The 13,877-nt window shown below is 46.7% G+C and overlaps 1 protein-coding gene across 2 annotated transcripts in view; it reads right to left on the bottom strand.

Annotated features, from left to right (window-relative positions):
* Positions 1-13,877, bottom strand: part of CD99 (CD99 molecule (Xg blood group)) — a 34,125-nt gene that overhangs the window by 6,797 nt on the left and 13,451 nt on the right. For both annotated transcript variants that reach the window (XM_060292905.2, XM_030837269.3), the window contains exons 2-8: positions 12,189-12,221; positions 10,877-10,915; positions 9,573-9,614; positions 8,867-8,935; positions 7,549-7,593; positions 4,353-4,397; positions 2,271-2,384 (exon numbers count right to left, since the gene is read on the bottom strand). In XM_060292905.2, coding sequence (XP_060148888.1) covers positions 2,271-2,384; positions 4,353-4,397; positions 7,549-7,593; positions 8,867-8,935; positions 9,573-9,614; positions 10,877-10,915; positions 12,189-12,221 — 387 coding nt within the window. The remainder of the gene's footprint in view (positions 1-2,270; positions 2,385-4,352; positions 4,398-7,548; positions 7,594-8,866; positions 8,936-9,572; positions 9,615-10,876; positions 10,916-12,188; positions 12,222-13,877) is intronic.

Genomic DNA, 13,877 nt, shown 5'->3' with positions numbered 1-13,877 from the left:
CCCGATACCTGGCCATCTCTGTTCATAAAAACACATAACTGACAACAAACACTGAATTCATTTTATAAGGCAGGTTTATAAACCGCACGTAGTCAGAAAGATGCTCACTGTTTGCGTTAGACTCGGTGCTTATATGAGAAAAGGGACCCAAGTTTCTTTGTGTCACTGCTGGACACTTTACAGCTGGAGACAAAAGTGCTTAATTACTGAAATCAGAAACACCCGCTCCCTTCCCTCATGAAGGTTCACCCCCCCCTTTTTGTCCTTTTTCTTTGTGCATCTGCATCAGCTCAAGACCATGGACCTGTGAAAACCACAAAGCAAATCAAAAATGTAAAGTCGCACCTAATGTTAATTCAGCCTACGAAGACAGACTGGAGGACATATTCTAGGGGAATGAATGGAGCCAGCCTCTCTGGAAGCGAAAGTTGAATCCTCACCTGCTCTGAGCCAGTTCTTCAGAAAGTTCGCTTTGGTTTTGAAAATCGTACGTTCAACTCTTTCTACCCGGGAAGCTTTCCGTTTCCATGCCCACCCCTTCCCCCTGCAATGGTGGAACAGTGCTTGAAACCAAGACCAAGACCCCGGGGTGGGGTAGGGTGGGATGCAGAACACTTGGTTTTCCCAATTTCTGAATCCCTTTTCCAAATAGTAGATGATGTCAAGTCTATTAAGACTCTTGGATGTTTCCTCAAATCCCTGTGTCTTGACATACGAACATCCAGAGAGTCATATATCCCATTCACACGGTAACAGAAATGCTTTGTAATTCCAGAGTCCAACTGGGGTTCACCTGAAGATTTTCAGAAAATCTCGGGGCCAGGACTTCCTGTGCCTCTTGCCTAGTGAGTGCCTTCCTCTCCTGGCTGAGCGTCAAGCTCTGAGTTTGAGCATCTTCAGAGAAAGCGGAAAGTGGGATTGAAAAGGAAACAGAAATTCACTTCTATCGAATCCCTAGTCTTTTAAGTCTTTGCTCGTTCTAGGAGAAGCAAAAGAAAAAGGTGTTTTCTTTTGTGCTGTTTCCCCCCACTCGGTTCTAACTGTAGATCTTTTATAGGTATCTCCTGGAACTTGGTCATCTATCCATTTGGGCATTGCTGGACGCCCACCATTCCGCCAGCCAACCACACTTTCCTGAGCACGGCCAGATGGAAGGCGACCCACTCACACGAGGGAAATAAGATGCACTCAGGCACCCTTACCCTCCACTGCTAGCAGAGGGATATAAAAATGGCCTCTTATTTTAGGTCTCTGAATCCAAACGCTGTGTCAGACTTTTAATTTCAGGCTATAAATAGTGTTTGTGAACCTAGAAATCTGGAATGATGGAAGATGAAGGATAAACTCCATCCCTAGAGGGTAACTTGGCCTCCATCAAGTCTTCTGGGAATTTCCCAAGAACCCTCAGGAAAGGGTCCTTTAGGCAGATGACACCTATGGCCAACGGCAAAGTATGGATAAGGACTTAGGGTCATACACAGAAGGGAAGTTCAGATACCACAAGCCTCCTCCATGGAGGATGGGCAGCCACAGCCACAAACACCGCAACCCAGCCCTCGCTGGTTCTCAAAGCCAGACCTGGACAGAACCTTCCAGAAATGCACAAACATAAACTGTGCTCAGAACAGCAGAACTCACTGATGTCAGGACGAATCCTAAGTAACTTAGCATTTGAGTACAAAGTCCCAAAGTGGCCAGTGATGGAATTCCGATCTCTGTGCTGTAACGGTGGTATTTGGCGGTCCATGTAAATAACAATGAAAGAATCGTAAGAACTAACATTTCTTCCACACTCACTCTCTCCCAGGCAACCTGTCAAGACTTTCACACATGACCTTATTGACCTTCACCCATGACCTTACTGACCTTCACGCATGACCTTACTGACCTTCACCCATGACCTTACTGACCTTCACACATGACCTTACTGACCTTCACGCATGACCTTACTGACCTTCACAATGACCTTATTGACCTTCACAAAAATCCTAAAGCGCAGACTCTCATCTCTCCCCGTTACGGGGACGCCCGCCCCCCAAAATGGAATGGTTAGTAACTTGCACCAGCTCACACGGCTAAACGCAGGAGACGCTGGGATCAAAGCCACAAAGTCAGATCCCAGTTTTCTAGCCACTTCAGGACCCCCTCGGCCGCCTTCCACGTGTTTGCGCCAACCTGAGCTCTGCTTTTTAGTTCTTTTTTTTTAAAAGAAAGCACGCTTTTCAAAGCAGCAAGGCCCCATGGAAAGGACGCGGCGGTGAGCGCCTTACCGTTCTCTCTGAAGCAGAGCTTCTTCTTCTGGTAGGCGATGAAGCTGGAGATGGCCCCGGCCACGGCCACTGCGACGGCACCGATGATCCCAGGGACCACCCCCGGGGAGTCGGCTGTGGAAGGAAGCACAGGACACCATGACACACGTAACCCTCGCGCACGGACCACGCCGGGGGCTGGCGGCCCTGCCCGGAGGAAGAGGGTGGGGCTGAGGCCTGAGAGGCGGGGCCCCCGGTAACCACGGAGGGCCCGTCACTCCGGAGCCACGTCGGAATTCATTTTACTACGCGAGCTGTTTCCAATCCAAGAACTGGCTCCCAGTGGGAGGCCAAACCCCACCTCTTCCCCACCCCTAGGACCAGCTCAGCTGTCCTCCCAGCTCAGTGAGGAAGGTCTCAGGTGGGTGATAAATCCCAGCGGGGACCATTCAGAGGCCGTGTGACCTCAAGCAGCCAGATGGCCGTCTCTTCATGTACCTTCCGAAAAATCAAAGTCGCCCACCTCTTCGTTAGTCTCATGTGCTCTACGGTGACGGGGTTTCCACCCCCCACCAAGAATTCTAAAACTACCTGCATCCGTCCCACATCTACAGCTGTTTCTTGACACGGCAGGTGCACAAGACATCCTCCCCCGTGAATAAAAAGGAGGACGGTGTGATGGACGGTTCACCCTATGTGTCAGCTGGACTGGCCAGGGCCTGCTAGGCAGCTGGGAACACTTTATTTCTGGATGTGTCCATGTGGCCCTCTCCAGAAAAAAATAACGTTCGAACCCGTTAGCCTGGGTAAAAGCCCTCACCAACGTGGACGGGCATCGTTCAATCCACTGAGGGTCTGATGAGATCACAAAGGGACAATTTGCTCTCCGCCTGAGCTGGCACGTCTGTCTTCTCCCGCCCTTGGACATTGGTGATCCTGCTTCTTGGGATTTTGGACTCAGACTGGGACCTACGCCATTCGCTGTCCTGGTTGTCGGTGTTTCGCATGGGGACTGACTGGCCACTTCCCTGAGTGTCCGGCGTGCAGACAGCAGATCGAGGCCCTTCTCAGCCTCCGTAACTACGTGGGCCAACTCCTTACAATAAGTGTCTTTCTACTCATCTCTATACATCCTAGTGGTCCCGTTTCTCTGGAGGACCCTGGGTAATATGGGTGGCGTTCCTTCTTAGGGCACCATGGGAGGGCGACTGAACTTAAAATGCAGATCCCGTCAGTAGCAGGTAGACCTCAAGCTAGTGCTCTTCACGGACACTGTGGGGTTTTTTGTTTTTTGGGTTTTTTTTTGCGGTACGTGGGCCTCTCACTGTTGTGGCCTCTCCCGTTGCGGAGCACAGGCTCCAGATGCGCAGGCTCAGCGGCCATGGCTCACAGGCCCAGCCGCTCCGCGGCATGTGGGATCCTCCCGGACCGGGGCACGAACCCGTGTCCCCTGCATCGGCAGGCGGACTCTCAACCACTGTGCCACCAGGGAAGCCCTGGTTTTTTTTTTTTAACAAATTGAAGGTTTGTGGCCACCCTACGCCAGGCAAGTCTATCAGCGCCATTCTTCCAACACCATTTGCCCACCTCACGTCTTTGCATCACATTTTGGTAATTCTTCTAATATTTCAAGTTTTTCATTATGATTCTGTTTGTGACGGTATCCGTGATCTCTGACGTTACTCCTATGACTCGCTGAAGACTCAGAGGGTGGTGAGCATTCATTAGCAATAAAAAGTTTTATAAATCTAGGCCTGCACGTGGTGTTTTTTCTTGGCCATAATGCCGCTGCACACTGAACAGGCTACAGTGTAGTGTGAACATCCCTGTTAGATGCACTGGGGAACCATACAATTCGTGCGACTTGCGGTATCGCGATATTCGCTTGACTGCGGTGGCCTGGACCTGAATCCTCAGCATCTCCGGGGTCTGCCTGTGTTTCCGCTGAGCCCCCTTGGAACGCGTGTCCAGAGAACCATTCTTCATGTCAGTATCTTTCAGATGACGCTGCAGATACTAAAAGTGAGGCTGTGACCACTGGCTCCTGCTTTCCTCAATAGTACACGTGAGGAACCCAGGACATCAGGAACCAGGGGTACGTACCCTGGTCCGCCCCTCCAGGCCTCTGGTTGCCGCCATCACCGCCTCCTGTAAGAGAGGAACGAGTCTTGTTGACAAATGGCGCTGGGAAGACGTTCGGTAACCGAAAACTCATACCAAGGACCAGCTCCTCTGACCCTGAGTTGTGAAGGTTCCTTAAGAGGAATGACCGTGGGACTGATGAGGCCGTTAATATCAGGGTGTCCCTTTCCACTGATGGGAGGGGCTGTCCTCATTCTGCGGGAGGTATCACCTGTCTTGCTCCCGTGTCCCTGAAATCCAGGCTTGGCACCTGACTCAACCCCCTGGCCCCATGGTGGGCCCCAGGAGACCCACTGAGTCTTCAAAGTCCCCCAGGGATTCGGGGAGAAACCCAGCAAGGGCCTCAGAGCCCACCTGAGAAGTGCGCACAGCTCTACTCCACCCTTGAAGAAAAAAAAGAGAAAAAAAAGAGAGGAAAAAAAAGTGGAGAAAAAAAAGAAACTAAGAAACCTAAATGCTCGCATGGCTATGGGGTCATCCCAGGCACATTCCTGTTACCTCTCAGGCCCCCAGTCTCACTAGGGGTGGTTGTCAGCCATGTGCCATCCAGGGACCCACCACCTCTGGGTATGGTCTTCCTTCATGCTTTCCCCGGGGCTAAGGGATACCGCTTCACCACCCCCTCTACTTTTTCCACATTTAATGCCAAGGGATACTCGATGTTTTTGTTGTTGTTTGTCTCGTTTTGTTTTTTCTTTTTGCCCACACTACGCAGCTTGTGAATCTTAGCTCCCCGACCAGGGACTGAACCTGCACCCTCGGCAGTGAAAGCGAAGAGTCCTAACCACTGGACCGTCAGGCCATTCCTGATACTTGATGTTAAGCTGATGCTTGTACAATTATTAGTGCACAAACCAGGAATCCACCCAGTGGACTGTACACTTGTGAGGGTGCCTTTAGCTTTGTTTAATGTCAGCCAGTCACTCCCAGTGTGTCTTTACAGTATAGTCACACAGGCACTGCATGTTACATGGCTATGGAGCAACACTGCCTGCTACAAAGGAGGGGCTGCATGTTACGCAGCTACAGAGCCAGCGTACGGCCTGTTACATTCAGTGGGTAAGAGCACGTTACTCGGGTATCAAACTAGAATCCTGTCTGTTAACACTCCTCAAAATGGGGCAATCTTGTACAGCACCTAGAGATGTAAATTTAAACGGAAAACCAATTAGAAGGTAGACAGCTAGCCACTGCAGACATGACTTTGGGGACCAGGGTAGAAGGGGTTTACTCTGAAAGGTATGTGAGCTCAAGAGGGGAGGTAGGGGCATTCCCGGTAGAAGGCAAACGAGACGATAAAAAAGCATGTCACCGTAAGGGCGTGACTGATAGAAACAGACTTATAACCCTTTGGGGGCTGGTTCATCCATTGATGTCAATCAATGGCACTCCAACAAGCAAGGATTCAAAGCAAAAATGTTTCCAGTAACATTTAAGGCAGGCCAGAGAGGAATGAACCCAGCAATCTCTTACATGGTCCTCTTACCAGTGGGACTATCAACGATCCCAGCCATTCTGGAAAGCAATTTAGCAATCCATGAAGGGATGTAAAAGTGGGAACTCCTTTCAGAAACCCTACTTCTTAGAAACCACCTTAAGGGAACCACATGGAGGACATCCGATATCAAAGCGTAAAGATATGTACAAGAAACCGGTGCAGAATCTAAAAATCACAACAGACTAGTGAAAATACCAAAAAAGAAGCAGCCTCACAGATATAGAGAACAAACGAGTGGTTCCCAGTGGTTCCCAGTAGGGAGGAGTGGTTCCCAGTCTGTGCCCAGGGGGACGGGCAAAATAGGGGGAGGGGATTAAGAGGTACAAACTACTATATATAAAATCAATAAGCTACAAGGATAGATTGCACAACACAGGGAATAGAGCCAATATCTGATAATAACTTTAAATGGAGTACAACCTAGAAAAATACTCAATCACTACGTCATACACCTGAAACTTATACAATACTGTACATCAACGATAAACTCAAAAAAAAGTATTAAGGAGTATCAGGCAGTTAACAAATAAAAATGTTATTTTTTTATTAAAAAAAAAGAAACTGGTATAACCTAAATGCTTAAAAAGAGAAGGGAGAATAAACAGATTTTACACGCAGGGGGAAGAACACGGGTCAGGGCGGGAGTGTGGGGAGACATCAGAGCATGAAAGTCCCTCCCCAAGGAGGTCAGAGTCATGGGTCACCTCCTGGGAAATCTTCACATCATCTTATTATTATTATTCACCGTTTACGCTCCATTCTCCAAGAAACAAACAAGAACCAGAGCTCGATGGCAGAGTTAGAAATAAAAGACTTCCCAAACTGGGGGCTGAAGCCAGGGTTTTCTACCCGGAGGGGGGGAAGCTGGAGTTAACTGCCATGGAAGGAGCTTCCCTCCAGGTGGAGGTCCAGAGGCTCTGAGTCTGCAGCCCTCCTAGGAGGCTGTGGGCCAAGAGTGACGCCCAAATTCAAGCCTGACGCACAATCTTTCCCCACCTCCTGAGGGTGACCCAAAGGAATCCTGGGGGAGAAGATCTTTACCTTGTGTCTGGCTATTCCTTATATATTACATACACATATGCTACACATATACCTATTTTAGATTACATATGCATAACAGATGAATACAGTAAAAATATATTTATATGTAACATACATATACACTATCATTTATACATACATAAGTACATAAAAATGACTATATATTTCATCAAGTTATAACTATTCTAAGCATATATTAATTTTACACTTATTTTTTATTATATTTAAATACTGCTTTGCCTCCACATGGACCTAAGATTTTAAAGACAGAGGTGGAAAAGGACCTACGGTAGAGCACAGGGGACTCCGCTCAATATTCCGTAATCACCTACACAGGAAAAGAATTTGAAAAAGAACAGACACGTGTCTATGTAGAACTGACTCACTCTGCTCTACACCTGAAGCTAACACAACATTGTTCATCACCTCTACTCCAATATAAAATAAAAAACTGAGGGACTTCCCTGGCGGTCCAGTGGTTAACACTCTGCCCTTCCTGGTGTGGGTTCAATCCCTGGTCGGGGAACTAAGATCCCACATGCCGCGCGGCGCAGACAAAAGATTAAAAAAAAAAAAAAAAAAAAAGAGAGAAAGACAAAAGAAGAAGGGGAACCCTACCTCCATCTGAAGTCCCATCAGTAAGGTCCGAATCCGAAAAGCCATCTAGAAGGAAAAAGACAGCATCATGTCTCACATCAGAACCGTCGGGAGCATCTTGATGTCTTGGGGTGAAGGGAAACGTATCAGAATCAAAAGCAGACATGGGGTGGCAGGGAACCCCATAAACGTACTACTCTATGGAAGGAATCTTTCAAAGATACAATTACCGGACTTCCCCAGTGGCGCAGTGGTTAAGAATCCACCTGCCAATGCAGGCGACACGGGTACGAGCCCTGGTCCGGGAAGATCCCACATGCCGCGAAGCAACTAAGCCTGTGCGCCACGACTACCGAGCCCGCGAGCCACAACTACGGAGCCCGCGTGCCGCAACTACTAAAGCCCGTGCGCCTAGAGCCCGTGCTCCGCAACAAGCGAAGCCACCGCAATGAGAAGCGCACGCACCGCAACGAAGACCCGACGCAGCCAAAAATAAATAAATAAATAAAATAATTTATTTATTTAAAAAAAAGAAATAAAACCATAAGAAAGCATATGAAGGTGGCTTCAATTTGCTTTGCAACTCATACTTCTAAAATAGCAGAGAAACATAACATTTTCAAAATTAGGGATTAGTTATGACAGTATATAACTGCCAAGAAAAGTCATATGATAAAAATTATTAAATGGCATAAGAAAATGCTTATGGAATACTAATAAGCAAAACATAATGTTATGACACAGTGTGAATAAAAGATTGACAGTTTTACTTAACAGTTGTTTCATTTAAATTGATATAAAATACTAGGGAGAAAAACCATCTTCACTGTGGTAGAGGATGGACAGTATTTCTACTTTTCTGCATTAAAAATTAAACAAATGTATAAACAATCAAAAAAGCCAACTCAAAATCTGAAGTTTCAACAGCCATTCAACTCAGAACACTGATGTTGGTCAAATACTCAGAGAATACTATGATGTGTCCGAAAAAAGGCGGCAAAAACCTTTAAAAAAAAAAAACAAAACCAAGAGCTTCTCTAAAGGGAAAGAACAAGCTGATACGTTTCTCCATATTGATTCTCTATATTTAAAATCTTACATTTAATGTTTTAAAGTTTCCATTAAAACCTTGGAAGTTAAATCAGCAAACTAAAAATCAACCCCGAACCAAAAATATCTTTTTGAAAACTGTTTTCCACGACTGGAAGATGGGCATTACCTTGCACAGAGACTTCACAGTAAGATCGCGCTAAATCTGAAATTACCTCCTTTCAGCTGACATGGAAATCGCTGTACTCTGAAAAACACACGAGGACCCACAGGGGCGAGAAGGTCTTACCAGAAGAGCCGGGCTGCTTGGGGTTTGGATTAGGTTTTGGTTTGGGTGCTTCGGGTGTCACCGGGTCATCTGTAAAAGAGGAGAAGTGCAATTATGAGCACTTTGCAGTCAAAACAACAAAACGTGCATTTGCACACAGATGGTTCACTGAACAGTTAGAAACGGAAGCATGTCCTTTGTCATGGCAGGGCAAGTACTTTGTCATGATGGGGATACCCATACACACAGGCACCTGTGGACTTCTTTCCATCATCATCCAGCTGCAATACTTAAATTCATGTATTTCCAATAGAAAATAAAGCAGACGGCTGGACCAGCTACAGAGTTTGCGGAGCCCGGGGCAAAATGAGAATGCAGAGTCCCTTGCTTAAACTGTACTAAGAAATTCAATATGGCGGCCACAGAGCAGTCCACCAAGGAGGGAAGCCCTTCTGAGTGTGGAGCCCTGTGTGACCCTACGCACCCACGAGGCCAGCCCTGGCAAGGACATTCAGTTTGTCTTATATCACCCCAAAGACTGTAACAGCTTTAAAATAAAAGCAGGCCTACGGATAAAAGCCAGAAAAACTCAACCACAACAAACAATACATCTATTCCTTAGGTTTTCGTGGTAAAAACGAATTCGACTTATTTAAAAGAGACAAGCCTCTTTGCAATGATAAATAAGCAAGTCAGACACATAGGAGATTTAAGAGGTACCACTTACTGTTCCCTCCACCAAGGGCATCTTCTAAATTGAAGTTATCATCTAAAGGAGAAAAACAGATAGTTAATACTGAAGTTCTGGGTGAAACGAGGAACAGAAATGACTTCCTTAATAGATGGAGGAAACACTGCATCTCCACATCTCCAAACACTTTCCTGAGTATCAGTCTGACCAACGTCTCAACAGAAAAACCAAATTCCTGACTGTATCCATATCCTCCTTCTCTCCAAGGAAAGGAATAAAAGGCAAAAACCAAACCAAAACAATGAAAGTAATTTATAAATCAAGTACGCCCATGGACCGAGTTGAAATTCCAACTTCCGCCTGCAGACAGTTCTTCCCCGGGGACTGTTCATCCTAGCATCTTCCCCTACCAAGTTGCCAACAACTTCCACAAGGTAGATAGTACGAGATAAGGGGGGAAGTCTGAGGCCAGATCTGGGCTTGTGCCCACCAAGAAAATGATTCAACTGACCCAGGTGTGCTTGACAAAATGATGTGACAACTCCTGATGGCTTCTGAGGTTGCCTTCTTAGTTTTAAGGACTCTTTGCAAGTCCCAGCGACATCTAGGTGAGCTTGTGTATCCACCCAACACGATGTACTGACCCATCACGAGTCACGACTGGGAAACACCGTTGCTGCCCCAGGGAGCAAAGTCCATTGTTCAATAATGACTGGTCCAGCATCCTCCGCGTGCCTGCACAGGTCAAGGACCTGGCTCTGAACAAGGCTATCTTTTCCCTCATAAGATGCCCTTCTAGATGAGAAGCCCAACATTTGAAGAGAGCTATCACATTTTTAAAAAAATCAGTGATGAGAGCTCTGTAACTCTGGGCATCGATTTTACTGTGGGTGACTAACCACCAATGAATCTGACCCTTGGTCAGTTCCATGATCGGTCTGATTCCTGACTTTTATTGGAAAGGGTTAGTGACAGCTAGTAGGCTCCTCCTAGAGGCTGAGATCGAAGTTTGCTCATGGGTTATAGGAGGGTCCCAGGGTCCTAAAACTGTTCCTGCCAAGAAATGAGTATCCAAAACCAGGGACAGACACTCAGGAAAAAGGCATCCCGAGATGCCTTCCAGGGGACCCAAACGCATCTCGCCAAAGTGTCAGCGCCCGTTCTCTTACAGCTGCTGTGGTCTTGAAAGCACCCGCATCCCAGCATAATTCAAATATTAACCAGGCTGGACCCAGAGCCGGTGAATCGCTGACCACGTCTCACCCAGCTCTTGGGAAAACTGGGGCGCACGACAACGATTTCTCGGCTGGGTTTGCACGCTGGGCGCCTTTGCTTCTTACCGGTGGCTTTTTTTGGTGGGACCGGAGTGGGTTTCTTGTCTAAAGAGAAAAGACATTTCTGTCAGTAAAACTTGCAGCTGGGACACAGAAGGCAACTCCCGACACTGTTCTGTTTTCCTTAAAAAGACTCAGAAAACGTTTGAAGCATCGTTTCTTCCTGGCAGTGGCCAAGCACTGGAGGACCCACGGCAACAGGAACATAGGATGATGTCGACCATGGCTGCCACCGAGACCAAGGACCCCTCCCACCTCATGACGCCAAGTGGGGGGACTGTGAGTGAAAGGGGAACCCGGGAGAACACGGGACACAAGGGAGAGCCCGGGACCTGTGTGGGAGAAGGAGGGACAAGGAACCCTCAAAGGCTGTGCACATTCACTGCGTGCAGCACACCTTCTGCTCCTTGGGACCCCCAGGCAACCCAGGCAGTGTGGGCTGAGGCCATTAGGACCACAGACACCTCCCCGGCATCTCTCCCCACCAGCCAGTGAGGGTTTCATCATCAAGAAGAAGACGTAACCCCCGCTGGCTTTGGGGAATACTACTGCCCTCACGGAATTGACTCACACCTCTGCATCGGACCCCAGGAGTGAAAAAGATATCTTGGGGCCCTGACTTCCATACCGTACTATGTATAAACTAGGCAACTAACGAGGACCTACTGTAGAGCACAGGGAACTCTACTCAGTGCTCTGTGGTGACCTAAGTGGGAAGGACATCCAAAAAAGAGGCGATATAGGTATACGTATGACCGATTCACTTTGCTGTACCGCAGAAACTAACACAACGGTGTAAAGCAACTGTACTCCAATTAGAAAAAAAAAAAGATGTTTTCGGTTGAATACTGGGCTCCCAAATTCACATCCACTGGGAACCTCAGAACGTGACCTTATTTGGAAACACTGGTTAAGATGTGGTCACAGTGGATTAGCACAGACCCTTATAGACGAGTGCCTTTATCAGAAGGAAATGGGAAAACATAGAGGCACGTGAGGCAGAGGCAGAGACTGGGGTCATGCAGCCACCAGCCAAGGGATGGAATCAGTGAGCACATGGGGGACCAGCCCACAGGGGACCAGCCCACGGGGGACCAGCCCCTTCCCCAAGCGCATGGCAAGCCCACGTGGCATTCATTCACCACCACAGAACGTGGAAATTATTCCACCAAAAAAGGTTCATTTACCCTGACAAGGGCATCTTGATTTTCCTCGTCCTACGTGAGTCTAGTTATCACAGTAAGACATATTTCAAAAGATTTACTATAGTCCAGTGAAATATTCCCTGTAGTTTACAAAATGTTTTACTGTTACTCACCATCAAGGGCATGCGATAAATCAAAATCTTGGCCTAAAAGAAAAAAGAGTCCAATTAGAAATAAGTCAAATAAAAGTAAATTGGGAAATTAAGAAGACAATTAAAAAAGGGCATGATTTTGAGATGTCTGGCGGCTTTGAAAATGCATCACATGCTGTGATTTCTCATTTGAAATATTCACTCTCATGCGTAAATGTAAGAACATGTCAGCTTAGGTTTTACATTATGGACATCCTTAGAGTTTAGCAGCAATTAAATTAGTGGGAAACCATGATAATTCTGCACGTGCGTTAGTCTAAGAAAGCAGGTGTTTTGAAATAGGTGAGTAACGATTTCCAATACATGATGGAGAAAAAACATGGAGAGAAAAACATCTCTGTAATTACGTGACCAAAACGTACTTCTCGTAGAAACACCAGACAACCCAGAAAAAGGTACATTTTCTTTTAAATTTCCTGTGATCCCAGAGAAGGGGGGAAACTGCCTTTAATTCCACGGTGCTTCTATCCTGTTGCTACCGCTTTACTGAAGCAATTTCAATACGATTTCTATTTCTATCCAATTAATGATGGATTGAAGGAAAGCACAGTTAGGGAATCGGGGAACAGTCCACTTGGACCGTCCGGTCAGCGGAAAGGAGGGTGACAGCAGGTCGGAGGATCGTCCTGCAGGGGCAGAAGCAAAGAGCACACGTGTCCCATGTCAGGAAGTGCTGGGCGTGTAACAAGCCACCTTCATCCCCGGGGGCCTCCAGAAGGTTGCAATTTGTTCAGTCCCCCTGAATGTCTCACAGACAGGTGTCAGCCTGTAACTCTCTCTCTCTGTCTCTGTCTCTGTCTCTCTCTCTCTCTCTCTCTCGTGTGTGTGTGTGTGTGCGCGCGCGCGCAGCTATGTGTGTGAGCGATTGGGGGTGTGTGTGTGTGTCCGTTTACTGAGTTGTTTGGGATCCACGGGGTTTTGTGTGTAGGTGTGTGGGTGGTTTGCATGTGTGCACATGTGTGTGTCTAAGTGCAGTTGGCATGTGTGTATTTGTGGTGTGTGTAGTGTATGTGTATATGTGGGGTTTTGTATGTGCACGTGTGTAGTTTGGGCGTGTGCCCATATGTAAGTGTGTCTACGTGCAGTTTGGGAAGTGTATTTGTGTGTGTGTGATTTTCCATGTGTGTATTAAGAACAGGCAGGCAGGTAAAAAAGAATGAAATCAGGCCATTTGCAGCACCGTGGATGGACCTAGAGATTGTCATACTAAGGGAAGAAAGTCAGACAGGGAAAGACAAACACCCTATGATATCACTTATATGTGGAATCTAAACTACGACACAAATGAATCTATCTACAAAGCAGAAACAGACTCACAGACATAGAAAACAAACTTACAGTTACCGAAGGGGAAAGGGAGGGGGGAACAGATAAATTAGGAGTATGGGATTAACAGATACACATGACTATATATATAATAGATAAACAACAAGGACCTACTGTAGAGCACACAGAACTCTATGCAATATCTTGTAATAACTTACATGGGAAAAGAATCTGCTACATATATATATATATATATATATATGTATATATAACTGAATCACTTTGTTGTACACCTGAAACTAATATTGTAAGTCAACTCTACTTCCATAAAAACTACGACATGAACAATGAGATGTGCCCCCGAATTAAAAACAAAGAAAACAA

This window comes from Globicephala melas, chromosome X (assembly GCF_963455315.2).
Source record: "Globicephala melas chromosome X, mGloMel1.2, whole genome shotgun sequence".
Lineage (NCBI taxonomy): Eukaryota > Metazoa > Chordata > Mammalia > Artiodactyla > Delphinidae > Globicephala > Globicephala melas.
The sequence above is the reverse complement of the archived record's forward strand: the minus strand, read 5'-3'. Positions and strand labels throughout refer to the sequence as shown.